At 39.1% G+C, this 25,494-nt stretch overlaps 1 protein-coding gene across 5 annotated transcripts in view; it reads left to right on the forward strand.

Moving 5' to 3' along the window:
- Positions 1–25,494, forward strand: part of atp9b (ATPase phospholipid transporting 9B) — a 273,915-nt gene that overhangs the window by 23,311 nt on the left and 225,110 nt on the right. For all 5 annotated transcript variants that reach the window (XM_041189970.1, XM_041189971.1, XM_041189974.1 and 2 more), the window contains one exon: positions 15,416–15,589. In XM_041189970.1, the coding sequence (XP_041045904.1) occupies positions 15,416–15,589 (174 nt within the window). The remainder of the gene's footprint in view (positions 1–15,415; positions 15,590–25,494) is intronic.

The raw sequence follows: 25,494 nt of genomic DNA on the forward strand, positions 1-25,494 counted from the left end.
TGCAAAAAAAAAGCCTTTAAGTATGACGTGAAGCCCACAGATAGCGCGGCCTCCCAGTACTTCCTGTCTTCTATCACAGAGGCCTTAGACAACAGTAATTGGGAGAGCTTGGATAAACTGCTAACTCCTGACGAACTGACTAAGGCCTTTGAGCCCTTATAGAAGAGTAAAACTCCTGGAAGCAACGGCTTACCGGCTAAGTTGTATTCGGCTCTGTGGGACTGGATCGGCCCAGACCTGCTAAATGTGTGCGTGAGTATGCTCCTGGCCGGCAACATGTCAAAATCCATGAGGAAAGGCACCATCATACTCATCTACAAGCGGAAGGGGGAAACGGAGAAAATTAGAAATTGGCGACCCATCTCACTGTTGAATGTGGACCATAAGATTCTGGCCAAGGTCATCGCCAACTGGGTCAAGTCTGCTCTGGAGTTGGTGATCCACCCTGATCAGACTTGTGCTGTACTCAGCAGGAAGATCTCTGACCGCCTTGTGCTACTCAGGGATACGATTGCCTACGTACAGGACAGGGGTGTGGTCACCTGCCTCATCAGCCTAGATCAGGAGAAGGCCTTTTACAGAATATCACACACCTACATGGTGGACATGCTGTCCAAAATGGGGTTTGGGGAGGGAATCCGCAACTGGATCCAACTGCTCTTCATTAACACCAGTAGCGCAGTTTCAATCAATGGGTAGGAATCAGAAAGCTTTCCAATTAAATCTGGAGTCAGGCAGGGCTGCCCTTTCTCCCCTGTCCTGTTCGTGTGTTGCATAGAACCCTTCTGAGTCCATCAGGAAGGATCTGGGCATAAGAGGAGTAACGATTCCAGGCAGTGGAGGCACTTGAGTCAAAGCCTCTCTGTACATGGGCGATGTTGCCGTCTTCTGCTTGGATCCACTGTCAGTGCTCAGACTGATCAACACCTGCGACCAGTTCGAACTGGCCTCAGGAGCCAAAGTAAATCGTGGTAAGAGCGAAGCCAAGTTCTTTGGGAACTGGGCTGACCAATCCTTTGTCCCCATTCACCGTCAGGTCAGATGGCCTGAAGGTGCTGGGGATATGGTTCGGCGGGACCGGGGCATGTGTTAGAAACCGGAAGGAGTGAGTAGCTATGGTGGAAAGGAAACTGGGCATGTGGGAGCGACACTCCCTCTCCATTGCGGGTAAGAACCTGGTCATCAGGTGTGAGGTGCGCTCAGTGTTGCTGTACATGGCGCAGGTCTGGCTCATTCCTCACTCCTGTGCGACAGTGATCACCCGAGCCATCTTTCGCTTTATCTGGAGATTGAAAATGGATCATGTTCGCAGGGACACAATGCACAAGCCTCTAGATAAAGGAGGGAAAAAATGCCTACATCGCCCTCATCCTGATGGCCACCTTTGTGTGCGGCTGCATCAAGCTGTGCATAGACCCTCGGTAGGCAAACACCAAGTGTCACTACGTGCTGAGGTTCTACCTGTCCCCAGTGTTGCAAAGGATGGGTCTGGCCACGCTGCTGTGGAATGCTCCAAGTAGTTGGACTGTGCCATGCCACCTGTTCCTCATGGAAAAATTTATGCAGGGAAACACCTTTGACTGCAAGTCCATCAGGCAGTGGTTGGCATGTAACGCCCCAGAAGCCCTAAGGGAAAAGGAGAGGGTGGATCCTGTCAGATGGTTCCCGGAGCAGACTGTCAAAATCATTTGGCAGAATGCCTCATCACCTGAACTTTCCAACAAGCACCAAGATGTAGCTTGGCTGGTGGTGAGAAAGGCCCTCACGGTCAGATCCTTCCTACACGCCAGGAGTCTCACCCCTCTGCACGTTGCCCTCGAGGTGGCTGTGGTGGGGAAGAGACCGTTGTTCACCACCTTGTAGAATGTGCCTCTGCAAAGAAGGTCTGGAGAGAGTTCCAGTGGTTTTTGTCGGGGTTCATCCCAAGCAGTGCTGTGACACAGGACACTGTGCCCTATGGGCTGTTCCCAGCGACACACACCGAGATGATCATCAACTCGGTGAAAGACACTTTTTGGCCTGCCCGAGATTTGTTGGCCTTCCAGAGCAAAGAGTTGTCCCTGACTGAGTGTTGCAGATTGGCGCATTCCAAGGTCCAGGACTACGTGCTGAGGGATGCACTAAAGCTTGGGGCAGCTGTTGCAAAGACGCAATGGGGAAACGTCGCTGTCTAAGACCTTTCTACCATAGTGCACTGAGGAGCTGGGAAGTGTATAGACCTCTCGGGCTGTACGACCCACAATGAATTTATGTAGTGAATACTAGATGTATTATAATTGTATTGAAGCACCTCAGAGCGCAACATGATGTATGTCGATAACTCTATTACCATTGCACTGTCTGACTGTCTGTAATGATCATATTGAAATGACTGTAATATTCATTGTGTTGAAGCACCTCATGATCCATGTGTAAAAGTTGAATATGATTGCACTTTTTGTGATGGCCATTTAGAAATATTTTGTAATGTTCTTTCAGATATTTTATGAATAAAGTATAATTTTTCAAAAAAACCCTTTAAGAAATAGTGACCATAATGTGATAGAATTTTCATTAAGTTTGAAAGTGACATTGTTCATTCTGAAACTAGGGTCTTAAATCTGAACAAAGAAAGCTGTGAAGGTGTGAGGGACAAGTTGGCTATGGTGGATTGGGAAAATATATTAAAAGATTTGATGGTAGATGGCTAGTAGTCAAAGTAGTACTACATGGTCTATAACAAATATACATTCCTCTAAGATGCACAAGCCCAGTGGAAAAGATAAATCAATCGTGGCTAACGAAAGAAGATAAAGATTGCATTAGATCAAAGGAAGTGCTTATAAGGTTGCCAAAAAAGTGGTAAGCCTAAGGATTAGGAGCAATATGGAAACCAGCAAAGGAGGATCAAGAAACTGATAGAATGAATGAAAGCTAGCAAGAAACATAAAGATGGACTGTAAGAGCTCCTTTAGATATGTGTAAAGGAAAAGATTAGCAAGGACAAATATGGGCTCATTTACAGGCAGAGACAAGAGAATTTATAATGGAGAATAGGAACTGACAGAGAAACAACAATTACTTCATATCTTTTTATATGGAGACACACAGAAAATCTCCCAGAGATACCAGGAAACCAAGGGACTTATGAGGAACTGAAAGAACTTAGTATTAATAAAAAGATAGTACTTGAAATATTAATGTGATTGAAGGTTGATAGATCCCCTGGACCGGATGAGCTATGTTCCAGAGTGTTGAAGGAGGTAGCTATAGAGATGGTTGCTGCATTAGTGGTTATCTTTCAAAATTTGATAGGTTCTGAAAAGGTTCCTACAGACTAAAAGTAGCAAGTGTTTCCCCACTATTTAAGAAGGGAGAGAGGGAGAAAACTGAACTACAGACCTGTTAGTTTGACGTCAGCAGTAGGGAATATGTTAGAATCCATCCTGAAGGGTGGGAGAACTGGACACTTAAAAATAATGATCTGATTGGGCAGAGCCAACATGGATTTATGAAAGGGAAATCATGTTTGACAAATCTGTTGGAGTTTTTTGAGGATGTTACTTGTAGCAAAGATAAAGGAGAACCAGTGGATGTGGTGTATTTTGATTTTCAGAAGGCTTTTGCTAAGATCCCACACAGGAGGTTAGGAAACAAAAATTAGAGCATAGAGATTGGGAGTAATATGATGGTATGGATTGAGAATTGGTTAACAGACAGAAAACAGATCAATAAATGGGTCACTCTCAGGATGGCAGGTTGTTAATAGTGGGGCACTGTAAGGATCAGTGCTGGGGTCACAGCTATTCACAATCTATATAAATGATTTGGATGTGGGACCAAATATAATATTTTCAAATTTCCTGATAAAACTAGGTAGGAATGTAATTTGGTGAGGAGGATGCAAAGAGACTTCAAGGGTATTTGGACAGGCTAAGTGAGTGGGCAAGAACATGGCAGATGGAACATAATGTGTATAAATGTGAAGTTATCCACTTTGATAGAAAAAACAAAGTATTTCTTGGTGAGAGGTTGGTTGATGTCCAAAGGGAGTTGGGTGTCCTTGTTCATGAGTCACTAAAGGCTAGCATGCTGGTGCAGCAAACAATTAGGAAGGCAAATGGTATGTTGGTCTTTATCTCAAGGGGATTGGAATACAGGAGTAAAGAAGTCTTGCTGCAATTGTATAGAGCCTTGGTGAGACCAGACCTGGAGTATTGTGTACACTTTTGGTCTCTTTATCCAAGGAAGGTCTAAAGAAGGATATACTTACCATAGAGGGAGTGCAATAAAGGTTCACCAAACTACCCTGGGATGTGGGTTTGTATTATGAGGAGAGATTAAGGAGACTGGGCTTATATTCTCCAGCGTTTCGAAGGACGAGAGGTGACCTCATTGAAATTTACAAAATTCTTGCAGGATGTGACAGATTATTGTGGATAGGATGTTTTCCCTGGCTGGTGAGTCTAGAACCAGTGGACACATTCTCAGAATTGGGGTTAGGCCACTTAAGACTGAGATGAGGAGGAATTTCTTCACTCAGTGGTGAATCTTTGAAATTCTTTACCTCAGAAGGCTGTGGAAGCTCAATCATTGAGCATGTTCAAGACAGAAATCACTTGATTTCTGGGGACTTATGACATCAAGGGAATTGGGGATAGCGGGGAAAAGTGATTTAGAGGTAGATGATTAGCCATGATCCGTTTGAATGGAGAGCAGGTTCGATGGGCCAAGTGGCCTATTTCTGCTCCTCTGTTCCTCAGTATTGCACTAACATGTCTTTTCGACCCATCACTTTGACTCCAAGGCAATAATGATATCACTGAGCCAGATTGGCATTCAAATAATAGTACAGTTAACAAGATGCATTGTCCACCTGGCCACTGTAAATGCCAGTAAATTCCCCTGTTGAAGGGACTTTATTGCAGTAATTTATTTTTCATATTCTAACATTTGAAAGAAGTCTTATTTAGGGAAGAATTGGTACGTATGGCAACCTGCCACTCTGTAGAATCCTGTGTTAAGATGTAGATCAGCTGTGTTAGTGACCAGTCTCCAATTTCTTTGTTGCAGCTTGACTGATCACAAAATACAGAGGTTAGCAGACATTGTGATGCATTAACTAGGCTGGGCAGGAATTTTTTTTTTAAAGTTCTTGGAATGTGGGCGACACTGGCAGGGGCACATTTATTGTTAATCCTTAGTGGGGGTATTTTGGTACATTCAGAATACAACAGAGAAGTGAGGTGCTCTAATTGAAATTAATGTTAAATTCATATATTTGGTAAAATATCAGTAAAGCTTTGATTATTAAGTAAAGTCCAGATATTTCAGCATCCTGTTATGCCACCTCAGGCATTATTTGTTTAGGTTGTATGGGAATAATGTAACATTCATAGTACAATATGCAGCCCTAGTAAGAGATCTGTCTTCCTGTCTATTTGATGGACTAAATGAGTGCTGCATTCATGCTGTGAGTTTTGATGTCGACTGTTTTGTATCCTTTGTTCAGACTATTTTCTCTTACCTGCATTTAAAAAAAAAAGTACTAGTCTTACATTTAATTACCAGAGCTTCAGTGTTCCATGATTGACATACAGTAGCTGTTAAGTGCAAAAGGATGTCACATCATTGATGAATAGACTACCAGAGATGTGGTTAATATAGAGCACCCTATGCTTGTCTTGCCTATGGAAAAATACATAATTCATCACTTTATTGTTGACTTTAAATACTGTGCTGAAATTTTGCAGCACAATAGGAAAATTGCTTTTGAAAAGTATTAAATTGCTTGCCAGTTCAGAGGGTACATTAGAAAGTCAGATTCGTTAGACCTAATACACATTATCTGTCACAAGTCAAGGATTGTATCCTTTATTGTGAATATCTTCTGGATGCCAGGATTCAGAAGAGTATGATTGAAGCAAAAAAACCTACTTAACAAACATTACAATAGCAGAAGTTGAAAATTCTATTGGTCTCGGGTCAGTTATCTATTTTGTTTTGGGTTCAAATCTGCTGAAAATAGCAGTCTAAAGCCTGAATAACCAAGGGAAAATATATTTATGTAGCTCACTGTCATGCCATAGTGGCAGAAATTGTTCTGCCATAGAGCAAGTTCCAGAATAATAACATTTCTCGATCTATATGGTTTGACATAATGTCCAATTGTTTTTCGTTATAGTTGTAGAACTTCGACCGGAAGAAGCAAATCAAATTCAGGATAACTTGAAATGAATATTTTTGCAAAGACATGCCTTAATATTGGGTTTGTATTACTTTATCTTTGAATTTCCCTGTGGAAAACAACTTCCCAACTTCCTTGGTCCCAAAGAGATTTCTAAATGCACGTATATGTCCTGAAACTGATCCTTGTGTCTGAAGACTACTTGGGAAGCACCTTGGTCAGCAGGTAAGGGGAGCAATGGAGGAAGGTATTGAGATAAATACTCAATAGCCACATGAAACAAAAAGTTGGAATGTCAACTCCGATTCATTCAGTGTAGCTGCTCATAGCTAGCGTGTAACTGGCTCACGTAACAATTGTGTCCATTTATATCCCGCAAAAACTAAATGATCCAAATCTTCCTGTTAGATGAATACGAGAAAATCAGTTACTGTATGGGCATGCTTCTACATCTCTTATGTTGCTCATAAAGTATTCCTCGTGGTCTTTACCAACCTTTCCCCGGCCTTTTGCATGGTTGAGCACACCATGCCTTTGCATCTCCACTGTCTTCCAGCTGGGTGGGGACTGCACAAATGTGACTGCCCATTTGTAGCCAAAGAATCACCTGAAATGACTTCTGTTGTTCTTGGACCATTATTTCTGGGGGCCTGCCTAAAGATCCATTCTTGGTTGCCTTCTACTTTTCATCTACTTGCTGTCCTTTAGCAACACCATTGGGAAATGCAGCACCGGTTTCTACACAGACAACACCCAACTCCTCCTCACTTGTTTGACAAGGACTGGATGCACAGAAATTTTCTCCAACTAAGTATTAAGACGACCAAAAGTCTTTGTGCCTCACCACTCACTCCATCCCTTCCCTGGCAATTGTATGAGACTGAACCAGTCTGTTCACAACCTTGGTGTTACATTTGATATTCTGTCCACATTTGCACTATTGCTGAGAGCCCTTTTCCCATGTCTGTTAACATTGCTTGACACAATGCCTTCCTCGGTTCATCTGCTGCTGAAATCCTCATCTGTGCCTTTGTTACCTCTAAATTTGCCTATTCCAATGCCCTCCTGGCCCCTTTCCATATTCTACCCTTCATAAACATGAACTCATACAAAATTCTATTAACAATGTCCTAATTTGCACCATTCTTGTTTGACCTATCATCCTCTTGCCCGCTGACCTATGTTAGCCCCTGATTAAGTAACGTGACAGTTTTAGAATTTCCATCCTCATTTTTAAATCCACTGTTCACCGATTTCTCCCTCCCCCAACCCCGCAAAAGAAAAACAAAACCTTTGCCTCATTCCTACCACTAACCTCCAACAACCCTCTCTCTGTGATTCTCCAATTCAGGTTTGTTGCGCATTACTGATTTTAATTCATCAATGGTAGCTGTTCCTTCAGCTGTCTGGACCCTAAGCTCTGAAATTTGCTCCCTTAAACCTCTCCATCTCTTTACTTTCGCTCCTCCTTTAAGACTCCTTAAAACCCACCTCTGACAAAGCATTTGGTTGCCTTTTCTAATATCACCTTGTGGCTCAGTGCCAAATTTTGTTTGACAGTGCTCTGTCAAGTGCCTTGGGATGTTCAATGTGCTATATTAATACAAGCTGTTGTTGCTCAGAAAGCATGCTAGGCACATAACTAGCTCATAGCTAGCGCATAACTGGCTCATGTAACAATTGTGTCCATTTTAATACCTTCCTTCATTGCTCTTCTTACCTGCTGGCCAGATTGCATTTCTACGTTGTCTTCAGACAATTAATTGGTCACATTGGCCAGGAATGTTTGGATCATTTAGTTTTTCTGGGGTACAGCAGCTACACTGAGTCTGAGTTGACATTCCTACATTTTGTTTCATGTGACAATTCTGAGTATCTACCTCAATACTTTCTACCATTGCTCTTTTTACCTGCTGACCAGGTTGCATTCCCAGGTAGTCCAGGCAATTGGTCACATCTGTTTTCAAACACAAACCTAGCTTCCTACTAGCTCAGGTTTGAAGGTTGAGGGCCTCCCATGACGTGCAAACTAGAATAAATCTCTTCATCAGTAGAAGATGTATGCCTCTGCTTTGCTGAAGTTGCCACCAAAATTATAATTTAAAAACTGATGCCATGTGCTATTTGGAGCTTTTGAATGACTTCCATCAAGGATGAAAAAGTAGAAGGCACCCTGCGTCCCTGTCTTGGTTTTGCAGCAAGACCACTTCTCTCCCTCCCTCTTTCCCCTTCCCACCCCACCTTCGGTACCCTCCTCCCCACCCGAAATAGCACAGCATACCCCAGTTAAAGGCAGACTGATAGGAGCTGAAAGACGGGTATAAACTCCTTTTGTTAGATTTAGCTCCATGTTTTAAACTTCATGTTAGAGTTAGCACAAAACAAAATGGGTCGACCAAACTTGCCCCTGCACAACTGCTCTTTCCCCTTCTTGCGAACAGCACTACACATCTAAAGTATGTAATACCACAAAAATATGCGCTGAATATTCAAAAATTTTATTAATATATGCACATATGATGTTCCGCCCACATGTGCTGTGAAGGAAAAAGTAATATACTAAGAAAATGAAGATGTTAATTTTATTCTGTTTCTCAAGGATTGAGTGAAAATTCCATACTTGCAGCTGACTTGGTGAGCTTTCATTTTTCTGCTTAAAGAAACTGGGCATCAGAACTATATGTCACATGTGAGTCAGGCTTTCAGATTTGAATTCAGCTGTTCTGCCTGCAACTAGACCAGCCAATATCTATGGCAGTAAAGGCCTACCACAATGCTATTGTGATGTTCCTTTGCAAGGTTTTCCTGCACGTCTTTAATCACTGTAGCTCTCGATGCTCAATATTGCTGCACAAGTGTATGGAAAAACTAAAGCCTCTCAGCAGTTGGCCACCTGAAGAGTTTTTACTTGGTGGATCACTCTAATATAATTGACAACAAAGCCACTGAGATTTCTTTGTTCATTGGCCCTCAAGATCAGTTGCTCTATAAGTGCAGTTCTTCATAAGTCAGTTTCATAGTTCTTTTTTGCTTTCAGCAGAGAATGCGTTTAACTCTGTGGAGTTGTTCCAGAACAATTGGAGAGGTCAGATTGTATTTATTTAATAATAGTTTCTGTGTATTATGCATTCACATAGAAATAATGTTTTCGATCTTGTACAGCATTTTGGCAGTTTCCCAAAAATCTAAGTTTCATAGTGTGGCTGTTTCTGCAGAAGCACTTCACAGAGCCTGAACAAGATAAGAAGCCTGTAACAGGTTTGCTTTGCTTATCTTCATTTGGCCTCATAGCTCCTCTTGAAAAGAGAAACAACAAATGCCAGGGATCTGAAATAAATGTAGATAGTTTATGGAACTGCATCAAGGGATCTCCATTTGAAGCAAAAGGATCGGAAGATTAGGTTGGATTGCAGACTGATTTCCTGTGAGTTTCCAGCATTCTCTTTTTATTTGAGCTTCATGAGACTTTACCTGTCCTTAGCCTTTTGTTTTTCTGTCTCATTCATTTAACAGAGTCATAGCATGGTTACAGCACATAAGGAGGCCATTCGTCCCATCATGCCTGTGCTGGCTCTGTGCTAGAGCAAGTCTCCCACTTCCCTGCCTTCTCTCCATAACTCTGCAAAATTTTTTTTCTTCAGATAATTATCTTAAAGCCACATTCCTTATAATATTAACCAAATTACGAAATCAACTCTTTTAAAATCCTTTTTTACTTTATCTTTCCCAAGTGACCTGATCAGGAGACTTAAAATTGTTAGCTAGGTCACAGAAAACTGGTTGTGTTATTAAGTTTGAACCTTTATGTGATTATAGTGGGTACGCATTTGGAAATCATCCTCTTAGAATTGGAATTCAATAGACTTTTTCTCTGGAGCATTTGATAACCTCTTCCTTGATAGCATTCCTTTTATTTTGGTACAATTTGAGAGAACCTTCTGTACGAAAGAATCTAGTTTGTTTTAGGCTGGGATTTGCAGAAATTATGAATATTGTCTTTCTTTAAGGCCCAGTGCAGACAGTTGAATTTAGCTCCCATTTGCCAGCTTTTGTAGTTCTTTGAATCAGCTGTTAGAATATGAGAAACAAATTTAGCACTGTCAGTTTGGGAGCTGCTTTGTGGATGCTGATCTCTCAGACCCTGAACCAAAGAAGTCTCGTATAAAAACAGAAATGAGGACCATAGGAGCAACTGCTTCTGAGCAGGGAACAGTTGGCTTGAATGCTCCAATTAACCTTCACACTTGCTGAGCTTTGCTGTGATGATTAGCTTCAGTGATTGGGGTTCATGCAGCAAGCTAGTGTGTATTTCAAAAAAGAACAAACTCTGACATAATTCTCTCCAACCATCATTTGGATGACCACCAGCAGCCACACTTCTTGCAAGCCATTGACAGAGCTGTTTTCTACTGGCAAGAATGTGATTTACTATATTTTTGGCTGTATGTGACACTCCCCCCACCCTGTTCTACTGTGCAGCATTTCCCGTATCCATCTATTTTTAAGATCTCTTATGCTTTTCTGGTTCCTTGAGGATGAATTTTGGGATATTTTCACGTGAGAATTTTTATATAAGGTTTTTAATGAAAATGTTTCCATGTGTGTTTCATTCATGGTAAGGAGAAGCAGACACAAGAACCCTCAGGAAATATTCCATGGAATCTACTTGGTCATTTGCCATGCGCTACCGACAATTGCTGTTTCACAGCTTGAAAGAGCTATTCAAATAAGAGGACAACATGTTCTGTAAATGGGAGAACAGACTGTGACTTTTAGTGCTAAAATGCCTTGTAGAGCCCAGTTAGTTTGCAAGCAGATTTTAATTAGGCAAGTTAAAGCAACTTTTTTTGAAAAAAATTAAACATTTTAAGGGATTTATTTTATTTGAATATATTTGCATGATACAAATATATTCGAATATGGAAATCCTCCGAGAAAATAATATTCATGTCCTTTTAAATGCATTTTCATAAAATATTGAATAATGCTTTTGTAGAAAAATGTGTTAGTTTAGCTTCTATCTGTAGAAGACCGTTTTGGCCAATACTTCATTACAAATTTAACATTTAATCTTCAATTTTTCAGTCTTTCAGACCTGTTCAGCTGCCACTTTTAATATTTTTATTGCAATATTGTGGTTCTAAATGACCTGATTCTAAATGATTGATTCCTGTGATACAATATATGGTGCCTGAAAATACTTATTCGTGAATATTCTGTTTTTCGCCTCCTTAGTCTCTCCGTTGTTGCCTATTAATTTTCACCTAATTTCTAAGTAATATGCTATATTCAAACAATTCAGTAGCTTTTATTTTTGCAAAAAGAAATAGCTTATTAAATCAAGAAGGCACAGAAAATAAACGTTCTGGAAGTACTATTGCTGTGAAAGCTGCAGTTTTCAGCCAGACCCATAACCCAAGTGTTAGACATGATCAGTCAACCTTTTGATGCTTGCTTGTTGGACCAAAATAACATGAATTGTGTCTTAACTTGTCTTTCTTTACTCATCATATCAGACAAGTGAATTCCTCCATCATAATTTAAGAGTTAAGCTAATGTATCAATGTTTTGAACAAAAAAATGTTCCTGTAATTTTATGGTGTCTTTTTTACTGTGATTTAACATCTAATATTCAGTGCTCATTGTTCACTAGAGGAGTCAAGCCAGCACAGTATAATCTTGAATATCTCCTCTTACATTCTTTCGCACCCCATTTTCTTCCTCTATAGGACATCAGTCAAGTTTGAACTTTCTCTTGCTTTACACTTAATAGGGCACTCTGGTAGGAGGCAAGGAGAAGCCTCCCTTCTCCCATTTAGCCTGGGAACATCCAGGCCAACTATGATGCTTCATTTCGAGCTGACCAAGCATTGAACTTGTGACCTTCTAGCACTGCATGGCTTTGTACCACATTTGCAATCTGTGTACCCTCTGAGGAGCTCTGCTGCTATTTAATAAAATATATAATAATTTAAATCAAGCTGTAAAAAGGAAAATAACCAGAGAATGATTTTCAGCAGCCTGTGTGGTCTCTTGGCTTTGGGCATTGCCTTTTTGACACATTTGCTTAAAACTAATTCTGGATTAAAGTAAGCCTTGTAGATCATTCTTATGTATATAAATTAAACACATGCTGTGAAAATTTTGACTTTAGAAGTTAAATTTTTTGAAGACCAGAACATCATTAACAATCACCATTAATCAGCAACGCCTGTTTTATTCAGTACTGTATGTGAATTCACAGAGGATCTTGTATTTTACCAGTAAAGAGGAATTTAGAAGTTTCCATTTGTGTCAGCAGCCTTAACTCATAATCTGGATCTCACCAATGAACAAAGTTGACTGTTTTCACATAGTGAACAAACTACCCTAATTTGCTTGTTCTGTGTATACAATTCTGGTAAAAGGTTGAACTTTTTTATTTATCTATATTCTGAAGTGACACATGTTAAGTGCTGTTTTACATGTGAAGTAACATTTTAGATATTTCTTGCTTTCATTTCCCTGTAGGATTGTTTGAGTTATGAATAACACATCTGAAATAAAATGATTTTATCTGAGTGATGTAGTGTCAGGGTTGATAATGGCTTTCATTGATGGCAGTAATCCTTACAGAACCTGTCCAATGATTCTGTCCTCTGCTTTTCAACACATCCATCACAATACTTCCCTTACATACATGCCTAATAGATTGTGGGTTAGAGTAATGTGAAAATCAGACTTGAGTTTAAGCCTACCCAAGCCAGTAGTCATTTCTGCACTTTATACATATGATGTGCTACTCTAACATTTAATTTCCTTGTACTGGGAAAGAATGAAATCATAGTTTTCTGGTTGCCTCAAATGAAGAACTTGGAACTTAGCAATATAATAATTCTCAAATAGAGGCTAGGAAAGGTCTCTTGAGGCAACTGCTTCAACATGAACCAAACATTGCTATATTTTTCTTAAAAGTGATTACATCTGCCGGCTTGATTTCTTATCCAACTGAATTTTTAGCCGTTGTGAAACTCAAATCATGTTAAAATCATTGAAGTTACCGATAAATTAATTATTTAATGGGTAGGGATCCCAGCCAGAGATTTTCTGTGGTGCCGGAGCTGTGGTTAACAACTCCTATAAATGTGTGTTTTGATTCATGGAATTAAAATGTTTGTCCTTGTTTTGTGGAACTACTAAACTTAATTGTACACTAGGTTCATGATATTTAGGCAGAAAGTTTACAACCAACAATGGTCAGACATGAGCAGTTTCAAAAAAATACAGGTAAGATTTTTGTTTTGGTCTTGATGGGCATTGATTGTGCAAAACTGTAACTCCACCTTGGAATGTAGGGTAAAATATCCTGCACAATGTTGTGTGTTTTGCAAAGAGAAGAAAGATGTTATTGCTTAAAAAAGATGCAGTAACAACACGATTGGTATTCGCCACTAACGGGATGCTGTCGTCAAGCCAAAAAGACGTTCTGCCTACATCACAAATGAGTTATGTGGTATATGAATTTCAATACCAGTGTGATGCTAGGTACCTAGGTTGTACATCCCTAAGACTGGTGGATCTTGTGAAACAGCTGTTACAATGGGCAAGGTACAGACTGTACCCAACCACTCCATGCTTGCAAAACTCAAAACAGTGTCCAACATTAGATGTGATTCCACGATTGGACATTAGCTAAATAATCCTCAGTGCTAAGAATTACGCTGACAACCAATTTAAGATTGTCAGTCGGGCTTGCGTGTACTGGAAGCTACATATATTAATACACAGGGCCCAGTTCTTTGCAGGCAGAAAGAACATGTACTCACATTATGCCTGTTTCAGCTAAAATAAGCGACAACCATTTGTTGACTCATTCCTCAGGGCAATTCCTTGACCAATCCGTGTCAACTTCTTGGTTTAAATTTCAAACAATGCTTGGCAGTTAACTGTCAGTCACCATTAACTGGTGAATTGATAGAAGCATTGTCATGGAGAATGAGTCCACTTGCCAACCGATCACTCTCTTCACATAGAGTATAAATTGTTGTTTTCCCCTTTTATTGGTATTCTTGCGAAGTGTCCTGATGAGTACAAGACGAAAAGCTTTGACGTCTTTTTTTTTAGCAATACGCAAGTTCTTTACTGCCAAACAACTAAAGATATTATTTGCATTTTAAACAGCCTTTCTAAGGTGGTAGGTAACTACTGTATCTGCGAAACTATATTCCTCAGTCTTTGTATCATTGAAATAATCTATTGCTTCTTTAATATGCTGCATCATATTGGAAATAAATCCATCATGACATTAAGGCTACTGCAGGACAATGCTGCAGGACAATGCTGCAGGACAATGCTGCAGGACAATGCTGCAGGCCCCAGACGATCCATGGCACAGTTCCATGGGAGATCTCTGACCTGGAGGAGAAAAAAAATTACAAGTCAAAAAAATAGAGCTGCTTCAAAGGATCCTAGAATCTTAATGGATTGTCGTAGCATGTTTAAGTGATTTTAGATTTTAAGATCTTTGACTGGCTTGTGGAAATGATGAATTTTTATCCTTGCACACATTTGTAGATGCAGGGATAAGGCACAAAAATGAGGAACATCCTCTTGGATTTTCTTCAGTACTATGTGTTTACCTATGACAAACCTTTTTCCGCAGATCCTTTTGCAGGGAGAAAGCCTTTCTGGATCTGAATGATCATATAATACTGCCACTGATCAATTTCAAATTTCATTGTTTCAACCAAAGTTTGCAGAACTGTTGAGGATGAGAACTCCATTGTCTGAGGTAGGGGGTTGGGGTGATGGTCGGGAATGCAAGAGCAAAATCACTTTGAGATTGTTTCTCAGTGCTCCCTTCACTAGCCCCTAGCCGTTCTAGGCTTACTTCAGATTCTCATTACAAGTGATGGCTGAGTTATATATTTTTTAGTTAAAGCTTTGTGCCTGTTGGGCAAGTTAGCCATTTTAACTAAAATTTAAAAAAATGCAAGAAATACTCAGCAGGTCAGGCAGCATCTGTTGAGAGAGAGAAAGAGTTAATGTTTCAGGTTGATGACTTTTCATTAGAAGCCTTAAAGATGAACTCTGCTTCTGTCTGCAGCTGCTGCCTGACCTACTGAGTATTACCAGCATTTTTGGCTTTTATTTCAAATTTCCAGCACTTGTAAGCCGTTTTAACTGCCAAACAATCCATGGAATTAAATAACATTGCAGGCAATATATATTAATGCTTCTAGCTTAACCTTGTTTTATTTCTGAACACAGATATCAAGTGGAAGATGAGTCATCTAGTTTAGATGAGATGCCATTGATGATGTCAGAAGAAGGTTTTGAAAATGATGAGAGTGACTATCACACATTACCAAGAGCTAGAATTACTCAGAAGAAACGAGGGCTAGGCTGGTTTGTATTCGGTGGATGGAAATTACTTTGTACCAGGTAAAGTCATTCATTCTCTTTTGTTTTTCATCTGCAATGCGAACCACTAATGCAATAAGATACACCCATTGAGCTTTCATTGATTTAACTTGAAAATACTGCATTTAGGTTGTCATCTTGTGTAGCACATCGATGCTTCACTTTGGTGTCCGTGAAATAATCACATGCAGATCTTTCTGACCCCTGGAACTCTGTTACAAAGAGGCTCATAGAATATTTGGCAGGCAGGCCAGCTATCCTGGGTTAGAATGATGGAACATAGATATACATTTGAATTTAGTTGAATTTAGGGTCTAGAGCAGAAGAAATCTTTCTACACATGATTGTGAGACTGTGGAATGGAGCGAATGATTGAGGCAGAGAACATGTCAGTATTTAACAATCAATTTGATATGCGGAATAAGGAATAGTGGAATAAAGGATGGAGATGTGGGAGTAGGACTCCTCATGTGCAGGATGGATACCAAGACAGACTGGTTGGGCCTAACAGCATGTTCCTGTGCTATAATTTGTATATAAGACTGATAATCAGGAAATTGGAACAGGAGCAGGCTGGTTTTCTGACTGCTCTTCTAGGGAACACTGGATGGCATGCTAGGAGGGGCAAAGCCATAAAGAGTGCATATGAATTGAAGCCTTACGACTTGTGTAATTTTGGATTTTGCATGTGAACCTCTTGTCTTTCTGTATATTTAGTTTTGTCTTAAGTGTCAAACATCTATGTTTCAGTATCTCCTGAGCCTTGTACCACTCACTTTGTAATGATTTGGCTACTACGTTGGCTGTAACATGTTCATTGCTTGTGTATTTTTTTTAAAAAGTAGAATTAAATCATAATGTAAATTTGGAGGTTTTTGGTAATTTTTAAAAACCCATTTGATTCTTTCATTGGTATTAATTCAATTGTAAAATGGCTTCATTCTACCTTATCAGTGATTACATAGCTTCCTTGCTCCCATTGCCAGCAATCCGAGTGGTGTAGAGACTTTGGTGCTCTTTTGAATGATTTTTTGCCTTGAGTTGATTGAAGTAAAACATATACTGAATGCTTAACAAAGATTTTTAGTTTAAAAAATCACTTTAATTAACATATTCTGTTATGTATGGTTGCTGCATTAGAATAATTCTATAACTTAGTATTTTCATCCATATTTATTGTCGCCTTTGCAATTAATAAAGTGTTCATCCATGTTTAAAGGAAATTATCATAAGTCCTGTTTTAAAGTAACTGAGGCTGAATTGCAATGATGCATGAAATATCTTGTTGAATTTGGGCTTTCTGTGTGCACGTATAACACTATTGGAGTCTCGCACTAGTCCTATATTGCAGGCACGTTTTTAAGATACTATTGACAATCTTTTATTTCCCCTCTATCCTACTACTCTTTCCTACACAGGAGTGGTAGGATAAGCCGTTCAGCCCTCTTGCCTGTTCTGCTATTCAGTTGGATCATGGTTAATCAGTACCTAATCTCCATGTATTTGCTTTTGTTTGATATCCTTTACTTTAATTAATCTATTGATCTCGATCTTAAAATTTTAAGTCTTCACAGACTTAAGAGAGTTGGTTCCGGATTTACAGTGCCCTTTGTGGAAATGATGCTTCCTGATTTTATTCTGAACTGGCCTTGCTCTAATTTTAAGATTATGCTCACTTCTTCTGCATCCCTGACCAATAGAAATAGTTTCTCTGTGTCTATCCTAATAAATCCCTTAATCATTTTAATTAACCCGATTAGATCACCCCTCAGCCATCTGAGATCAAGGCAATGCAATTCAGGTTTATGAAAATAAAAACAGAAAATGCTGGAAACACAGAAATCTGGCAGCATCTGTGGAGTGAGAATTTGAATTAACATTTCAGGTCAGTGATCCTTCATCAGAATTAGGAATGCTTAGTGATGAAACAGTTTTAAGCAAGTCAGGGAAAGTGGGGAGCGGTGGAAAGAACAAATGGGGAGGCCTGTGGTGGGGTGGAAGACAGGAGCAATTAAGTGACAAAAGTGATGATAGTGTAAGGCAAAATAGATCATAATGGGACAAACCTTGCTTAAAATCTGCTACATCTCTAAGCACTCCCAGTTCTGGCAAAGAGGGACCCAACCTGAAATGAAGTGTTTTTCTTCCTCTACAGATGCTGCCAGACCTGATGAGTATTCCCAGCTTTTAATAGAATCATAGAAAGTTTACACATAGAAAAAGGCCACTTGACCCATTGTGCCTGTGCCGGTCTAAAAACGAGCCACCAAATCTAAAACCCTACTTTCCAGCATTTGGTCTGTTGCCCTGCAGGTTACAGCACTTGAGGTGCATATGCAGACACCTTGTAAATGAGTTGAGGGTTTCTGCCTCTACTACCCTTTCAGGCAGTGAGTTCCAGTCCCCCAAGATCCTTATTATTATTACAAATCGTTTGTAAGATTGTTTAATTTTACAGTTTTATTACGTGATCTAATAACTGAATAATTACTTTGCAAGTTCAAGGCAGTCGCTTGATTTTTTTGGGTTTGGCATAATGGCAATTTGGAGTGAATAAACCATTTAATGTACTCAACTCAGAATTTTGTTATACGATTATTTTCTAATCAAGGTTATTCATTGCCATTGTGATCATAGTTTGAAAATCCCAGGAATTGAAGAAATTGTCTACAATATTTTGCAAGTAGAACCCCTCTTACTTTTTTGAAAAGTCACCTCTATCTGGTCTCCTACTTGCATCTCTCTTGTGCTCCCTCTGCCAGTTAAATACTTACATTTGTTGCTCAGTTAGTTTAATATAAAAGCTGTTACGTTGCAACGTATTCAATTTTTTATATATGTTGTTTGATAACCAGAAATGAAGGGTGGGCCTAGGTGGCATAGATGGGTAGTACGGCCCTTTAATAACAGGACCTTGGGTTTCCAATAAACATAGGACCTTCACATTCCAACATTCTATATAAAATGAATGTAGGCTGCATATTTGTGTTGTAGACCAGGTTCGGGAGGGTGAGCAAGCTAAACAAACATGTAGACCATCTGTGACATTTGACCTGGTACTTTTACACACACTATTGATGTTTTTACAGTGAAAATTCTATGTTGCCACTGGAACAGTCATTTAGAGTTTTTACCCTAGACTCAACCTGGGAGTTGAACCCAAAAACATGCCCAATCCTGCACCTATTTTGCTGATGTCAAGCTCTGCCCCAATTTTCCTCCAATTTCATTGGAATAAGTCTGATATAACTTGGACATAATTCAGCATAATTGGGGCTTAAGAAAAGCAATGCATTTTTATCATATATTGCTTTTAAGTATGTAAGTTAGAAGTTTCTTCTCACTCAACCATTGTTCATGCATATTTTTAGAAACCTGCAATCTGGGAAACTTCAAAATTTTTAACATGACTTATACTGATGCCATAAAAATACATACAAAGAAATGGAAAATTATTTTGTTTCCTGTTGCTTCAGAAAATTGATTATAATTTGAAGAGCAAGTGAATTGTGGGAAGCCTCTATCAGGCTCTAACAAGGGGGCAAGGACGTTATTATCAGTATGGAGATGGAGGATTTGATGGACTATTGTAAAATATGAAACAAATTTTGCTGTATTGTACTTGTGTACATAACTTGTGAATGCTCCATATCCTGTTATCTTTTACGCTACTTAATGGATTTCCAGCAGGGTCATGGAATCATGGAGGAAATTCAAGGGTATTTGTGTCTACTTGACCTAGAAAGATTGCAAACAGTCTGTAAGATGAGTTTAATAAAAAACAGACCTTCCAGACTGTCAGAATTTTTTAAAAAATTGGTAGGTTTATTTTAAGGTGGCTGCTGGCTGCATGATTCTTGTGCTGTAGAGGTTGGTGTTCTTGGACTAAAGATGAGACATTTTAGGTCTAGAGTAAGGAGACTTTTCTACACCTGGTCTGCTCTGTACTTAATTAAAGGCAGACACTTGGCTGATATAAGGTGTTACAAATACAAAGTTTATAAGATTATATTTTGGTACTATTTCTTTAATTAGGGCAAAATGGAGGAACGAAGGGTGTCATGTGCCCTGTTCTGAATTTTACCTGACAACAAGTTTGGATGCCTTGGTTATTAAAAATTAAAGAAGGGCCCTGATTGATTTACTGGAAAGAAGGTGCAAGATGTTCACACCTGTGTGCAAGGGCATCTGTGATGACTCTGGGTAGGCTGTTAGTCTCCAAGTCTTATAGGGTGGTGTTAGGAATATCAGGTTTTGTAAATGGTTATACTTTAAACTGCCTATTTAATTTCAAGATAGAATGGAGTAGAGGATAGCTAATTAGCATTTCTACATGGCCTATGCGATTCGCATTGCTATGAGATGGGCTTTGAGAGGGGAAGAATCCATAGGAAGCCATTGTAGGATTGTGTTGTAAGTTTTCGTAAGAAATCCCTAAACCTTAAACAGGTCAGTCTGTTTAAAAAAAATAAATCTGTGAAAGAGAGCGCAGAGAGATGGTGGCAACCAGTCTCTATTATTCACCACTCAGAATGCTGTGGGGACCTGCACTCTGAAGAGACCATGTTCGTGAGGATTTAAACAGAGCTGGAAGATTTGCCTAGCTTTGGCTAGAGGGAATAATGTCCTGGATAACCATCACTGTAGAAACCAGCTTGGAGATTAGAAGTTATCCAGCTGTAAAAGGAAAAAGCTGTTCAGAGCTGAGAATAGCTTTGCACTAGTTCCTGGTGAATTAAGTGTCCACTTAAAGGACAGAGTAAAGAGTAACCCTGGAGTTTGGTTTTCAGTTGTTTAAAATGGGGGAATCTTTTCTTCGCCTTAGATGTTAGTTGCCTTTATAATAGTGTTTAGACAGTGTTGCATTTAGTTTGTTTGTTCCATTAAAACGTGAGATCTTATTGTGTGATCCATCCAATCAGTTACTGGAGATTCAGATATCTTCTGAAAAGTTATTGGCCTCTATGGGGATCGTAACAAAGGTGCCAAAAATCCTAAAGTGTATTGCATCCTCCGCGTTGAGCATAATAAAAAAAAGGGTTGCTGTGCAGTAGTTCCATACTGGGATTCCTCACTTCTGAAGTATCCCTGAATCAGGAGCAAGGAAATAAGTGACAGTTGTACTTGGCATGGGCGTATTTGTCATCCATAGAATCCAGTGAATAGCCGTCTTGAATTTTTTTTGGATGTTTGTTTCTAGTCTAAATAAATTAATTTGCCACTCCTTTTTATATTTAGTGAAAAAAGCAGACTGACAGCCATTAAAAGATTTTTTTGTGTGTATTATGAATTTATGTTTAAGTTGGAAAGAACAAGATATGTTTGTTCCATCAGAGAAGAGAACTTAATATTGTTTGGGTGTAGACACAGAATAAGAATCTTCTACCCACATTTGGCAGAACTCCTGTCTCTACAGAATTTTGCATTTTCAATTTCAAGAGTTTTGGCATTGCATTACTATTTATTTTTAAGCTTGATTCCTTATGAAAAATTCTGTTCTCCCTGATTGCATTGTATTCAAATACATTCGTTGCTTTAATATTTCTATGCTCAATTTGGACTGTCCCTCTCTGGGGAATTCCCGAAACAATTCCTTTCTGCTGTTGATATTAAACGTGTTCATTAAAATATTTGAACTGTGACAGTCAGCAGAAGGAGAAATCTGTTGGTTCCTCCTTCTAATTAATAATTATGTTTTGGTTTACCACTTGTGATGAAACCTATGCTTAGTTTGAAGTGCAGAGGTGGGCAACTCAGATTTCCGACAGTTCTTGGACCTTCCACAAATGCACTGGCTGGGAACTGGCCGCACATGTGCAGTTTTTTTTAAACCTTCTTCAGGCAGAGGACTGGTCCTGCATGCCTGCACAGAAGAGAGGAAGAAGAATGGTGTGAAAATCCAGGTCAGGTGACCTTGTGCGGATTGCCGTTGCTGATTGTGTCCCAGGGAGAGGTCCCAAATGGAAATTCCAAGTAAGCGATAAAAGATGGGACAGGAATGGGTCTCGAGCTAAAAGAGAGGAGCAGAGAAATAGGCTCCAACTTAAAGAGCTGTAGGGAGCAGACTTCAAGTGAAGGGGACATGAGAGAGGCCCTAAAGATGCAAGAAGGCAGCTGAAGGTTGGTGACCCTGTGCTGTGGGCTGGTACCCTTTTGGAGTGATGGTGTTCTGCTTAGCATGGCCGAAGGTCTGAAATTGTGCTTGGAAGGTGAAGCTTGAGTGTACTTGGAGTTCCGGGAGAAAAAGCATCTTGGAAAGCGAGATTGAAACCCTGTGAGGTGGGCAGTTGTTAAAGGCGTCCAAATGGGAGTGACTTTTGGAGGGAATTCCAAGGTGAAATCTTCAAAGGTGAAGATTGGAAACCCTCGTGAGAAAGACAAAGGTGAGATTATTTGGCTCACGATGCAGCAGATGTCTGGGTGGGTTGTTGAGAAATCCATGGAATCTGGTTTGATTGTCATCTATTGCGTTGTGTGTGTGTCCAACCGTCGTTTGTCTGCTTATTCATATGTATCTCACACTTAACTGAGCAGAAGATAGATATTGTAGATTGTTTTATCTTTCTAAATTTGTAAAGTTTATTTTTGTTTGTTCAAAACCTGTGGAATTTTGTGGCTTTATTCACTTAGTAAATGTCCTGAATCTCAAACTTTATCTACTTTAAACAAAGTGTTATTGGTCCCTAACCAGATCTGAATACGTGATACTCTGCCTATGGCTTATTTTTACATTTTCTTCCAACCCACCTACCCCGCCCACCCTCCCCCCAAACATCTCCAAATCATCATGTCCTGCCAACTTGCTCACCGTGAACTTTGCAGGCAAAGAATCTGTGCCTCCCCTGCAAAAATTGCTTTGTACAACAGCTTAGAGACATGAGAACACTGGGTTGACTTGTCACTTAATTTTGACCTGGGAGGTGCCATGCCTTGCCTCCCTTCCACCATGCAGCTCAGTTTAATTGTGAATTACTGTTTTTGGTGAAATGTAGCGATCAATCCATGTTTTACCGCTTTCTTGAAGCACATTGACACATTAATTAAGAACGTGGTTTAATATATTAAATAATTCTTTTTGTCATGCTTTAAATGAAATCATACAATTGGGTTTGGTTTTGTAAGATATGCTATAGCTATTGATAAAATAGTTGTCATAGTAGTACTGTTAACTTATAACAGATGAGATCTGCACGTTTCAGAAATTTGGAAATCTATTCCAAATGGTATTCCTTGTGGAGCCTGTGTTCAAGCTTGGAGGCTAAATTGCAATATTAGATGTGATCTGTGGATCTGTTAACCTTTGGAATAATATAGACCAAATTCTTAACAGTTTCCATTTGAATGATTGTAAATTATATTAAATCAACTTTTGGATTTACTGAGCATATCCAGTATACGTAATACAGAGGACCTCCCTTTATTTCCTGAGTCTGCTGTTCTCAGTTGTGGTATTTGTAGGAGTACTCTAGTGTCATGGATTAGGAAAGGGAAAATTTGTTCCTCTCTTGCTAATTATTATGCAGTGTGCCTTGCTGAACCTAAGTCCCGTAAATGGTGTGAAGTCAGGATTGGGCTCAAATAAAATTCCTTTATTGGACAGATAACCTGCTGATGCTGACTGGGTTTAGATATGGAGAATGACTACTTGGCTGAAATATTGGTGTGCCCTGTGGGAAAGTATGTGATAAAGCCAGGTTAAGAAAACAACTTAAAGCACACATGCATTATTTATTAAAGTTGTTCGTTATATCAGAATTCTAAGTGACTTTGTGATATCAAATTTGTCAAGACATACAAAATCCCCTGATCACTAGCTTCCTTCAAATTCATGCAATAATGGAACTGATATTTGGACTATTCAAAATCAGTGAAGGACACTTCCTTTGAGGCCAATCCTGACTTCCTAAGTTATGGATCCTGTAATGACCTGCAAATGAATTTGTAATATGACTGGATAATCAATTAAAGTAATCAGTGGTGAACCACGAAGTAGATCTTTTCCTCATCGGAAAAACGAAAGAAAAAAAACTTCCAACCAGATTCATTGGGGAAACTACAGATCAGTAAAGCATGCGCTAATTGGGACAATACACCATTTTTCCCTCCTGTATTTTCCAAAGATAGTAATGTCAGGTTGACTGTTTGACCATTGCAGGAATTTCAGTTCCAACGAATCTTGATATCATCAGTTGCTAGACCTCTTGTCATCTAACAAGTGAACTTGGGCTATGACCAGCTTATTAATTAATAAGGATTGCACCGGCAAGTTTGAGGGTTAACTCCTGTTCCTTGTATTACCTAATTCAGAGGTCATGTTGAAGATGGTGAATTCCTTGGGACAGAATAATCCTAGGATCTGAATGTCTCCATTAGACAGCTAAATCAATGCTTCTAGTAGTGTCAGAATTGTACTACTACTGTGCTGTGCTTGTGTAAGTCACACCTGCATCATTCCATATTTAACATGTCAGTTTCCATTGCTCTGAATAAGAACCAGGAGTTTGTTGAATCTTCCAGTTTATTTTATGTCAAAAAATATATTCAACCTTCCAAATCGCTTGAAGCTGTTCTCTACTAAAAGGTCTTTCAGTAGTAAAAGCAACCTTTTTAATTCAAATTATGCATTAATCAACTGTTGGCACACAAGGAAACTTTATAGGGTGTGCCAATAAAAACATTAATTTTTCAAACCTTGATAGTAATCTGGTGTAAAGTTTAAAACTAGCATATTAATCAAGGAGTCATGTGATTATTTTGCAGAATTGTGCTTTTTGCTTTTTAATTTTCAAGCCAATTATATTAAAGCACAGATGGTAGCTACATTAGCCGCTCAAATGACCAATCCAGGTTTATTTAGTGAAGATTAGGGGGCAAACATGCAGTATGGTTATTTCAGAATTTCAGTTCCTACTCTTTTCACTAGTGTTAAAAAGCCTTTTAATGTTGCCATTATATTGAGAGAAAATTCGAATCTCAAAGTCAAGGCATTTTTTTCCATAAAACTGCTTTCTTTGTTTGAATTTAGTCTAATCTTTCAAGTTTGTCACTCATAGAAAAGCTATCGTTTCTATAGATGAGTTAAAAATGCAAGACTTTTTGGGAGATCGCAATATGCTTACCTAGGGATGTAGCTTATCAATACTGCCTATTTGTTTATGTGGGTCTGTGAAGTAAAGTGACTGTGGTGTGTGATTCTTTTGGGGGTGATGAGAAACCTTACTGCAGCTACATGTTCCTGGCTCGAGGAATACCAGACATTTGTGATAGGAAATTATACCTTGTACATTGCACTGCATTCAGTAATTGAAATTCTAGTCTGATTTTTTTTTTAGTTGCTGGTTTTTATCAGAAGAAAAAAGACTGACAAAACATCAGTATAATATTTATGATGATTGCTAGAACAAAATATACCATTTATACCCCTGATGTTGGAAGTGCATTAATTGATTTAATTAATTGATCCATATGTTCTTTGCCCATATTGTGGGATCCCTCAGTTGGCTGAATCTGATGGAAAACATTTTACCTGTGACTCTGTAAACATCTGCAGTAAGAAGAAACATTTATTTCCATTTGTAGATTGCATGTGACTGAGGAACATATTCTTTAGCTAACTTTTCCGTCCAGTCTATTGAAAGAGAAGTGTACTACTTGATAGTTCAGTGGGAATGTTATTTCCATACTTATACCTGAAGACAAATTTGTCAAAACACTATTCAGTTAACTTGTGACCTTTTATTGTCTGTTTGTCTCACAACCTTAAGAGAACTCTTTTCATTCTTCGTTCTGTTCTCAACAGTTAGGTATTCTGAAAAGGTCCTTCATTGCACTCAGCAGCAACATCAACAACAATTCATTGTTTTTCGATTATATGGTATTATGCACAGTCAGTGTTTTTTCACTAACGCAGTTGGAATTCCATTAAA

Source organism: Carcharodon carcharias, chromosome 6 (genome assembly GCF_017639515.1).
Source record: "Carcharodon carcharias isolate sCarCar2 chromosome 6, sCarCar2.pri, whole genome shotgun sequence".
Taxonomy (NCBI): domain Eukaryota; kingdom Metazoa; phylum Chordata; class Chondrichthyes; order Lamniformes; family Lamnidae; genus Carcharodon; species Carcharodon carcharias.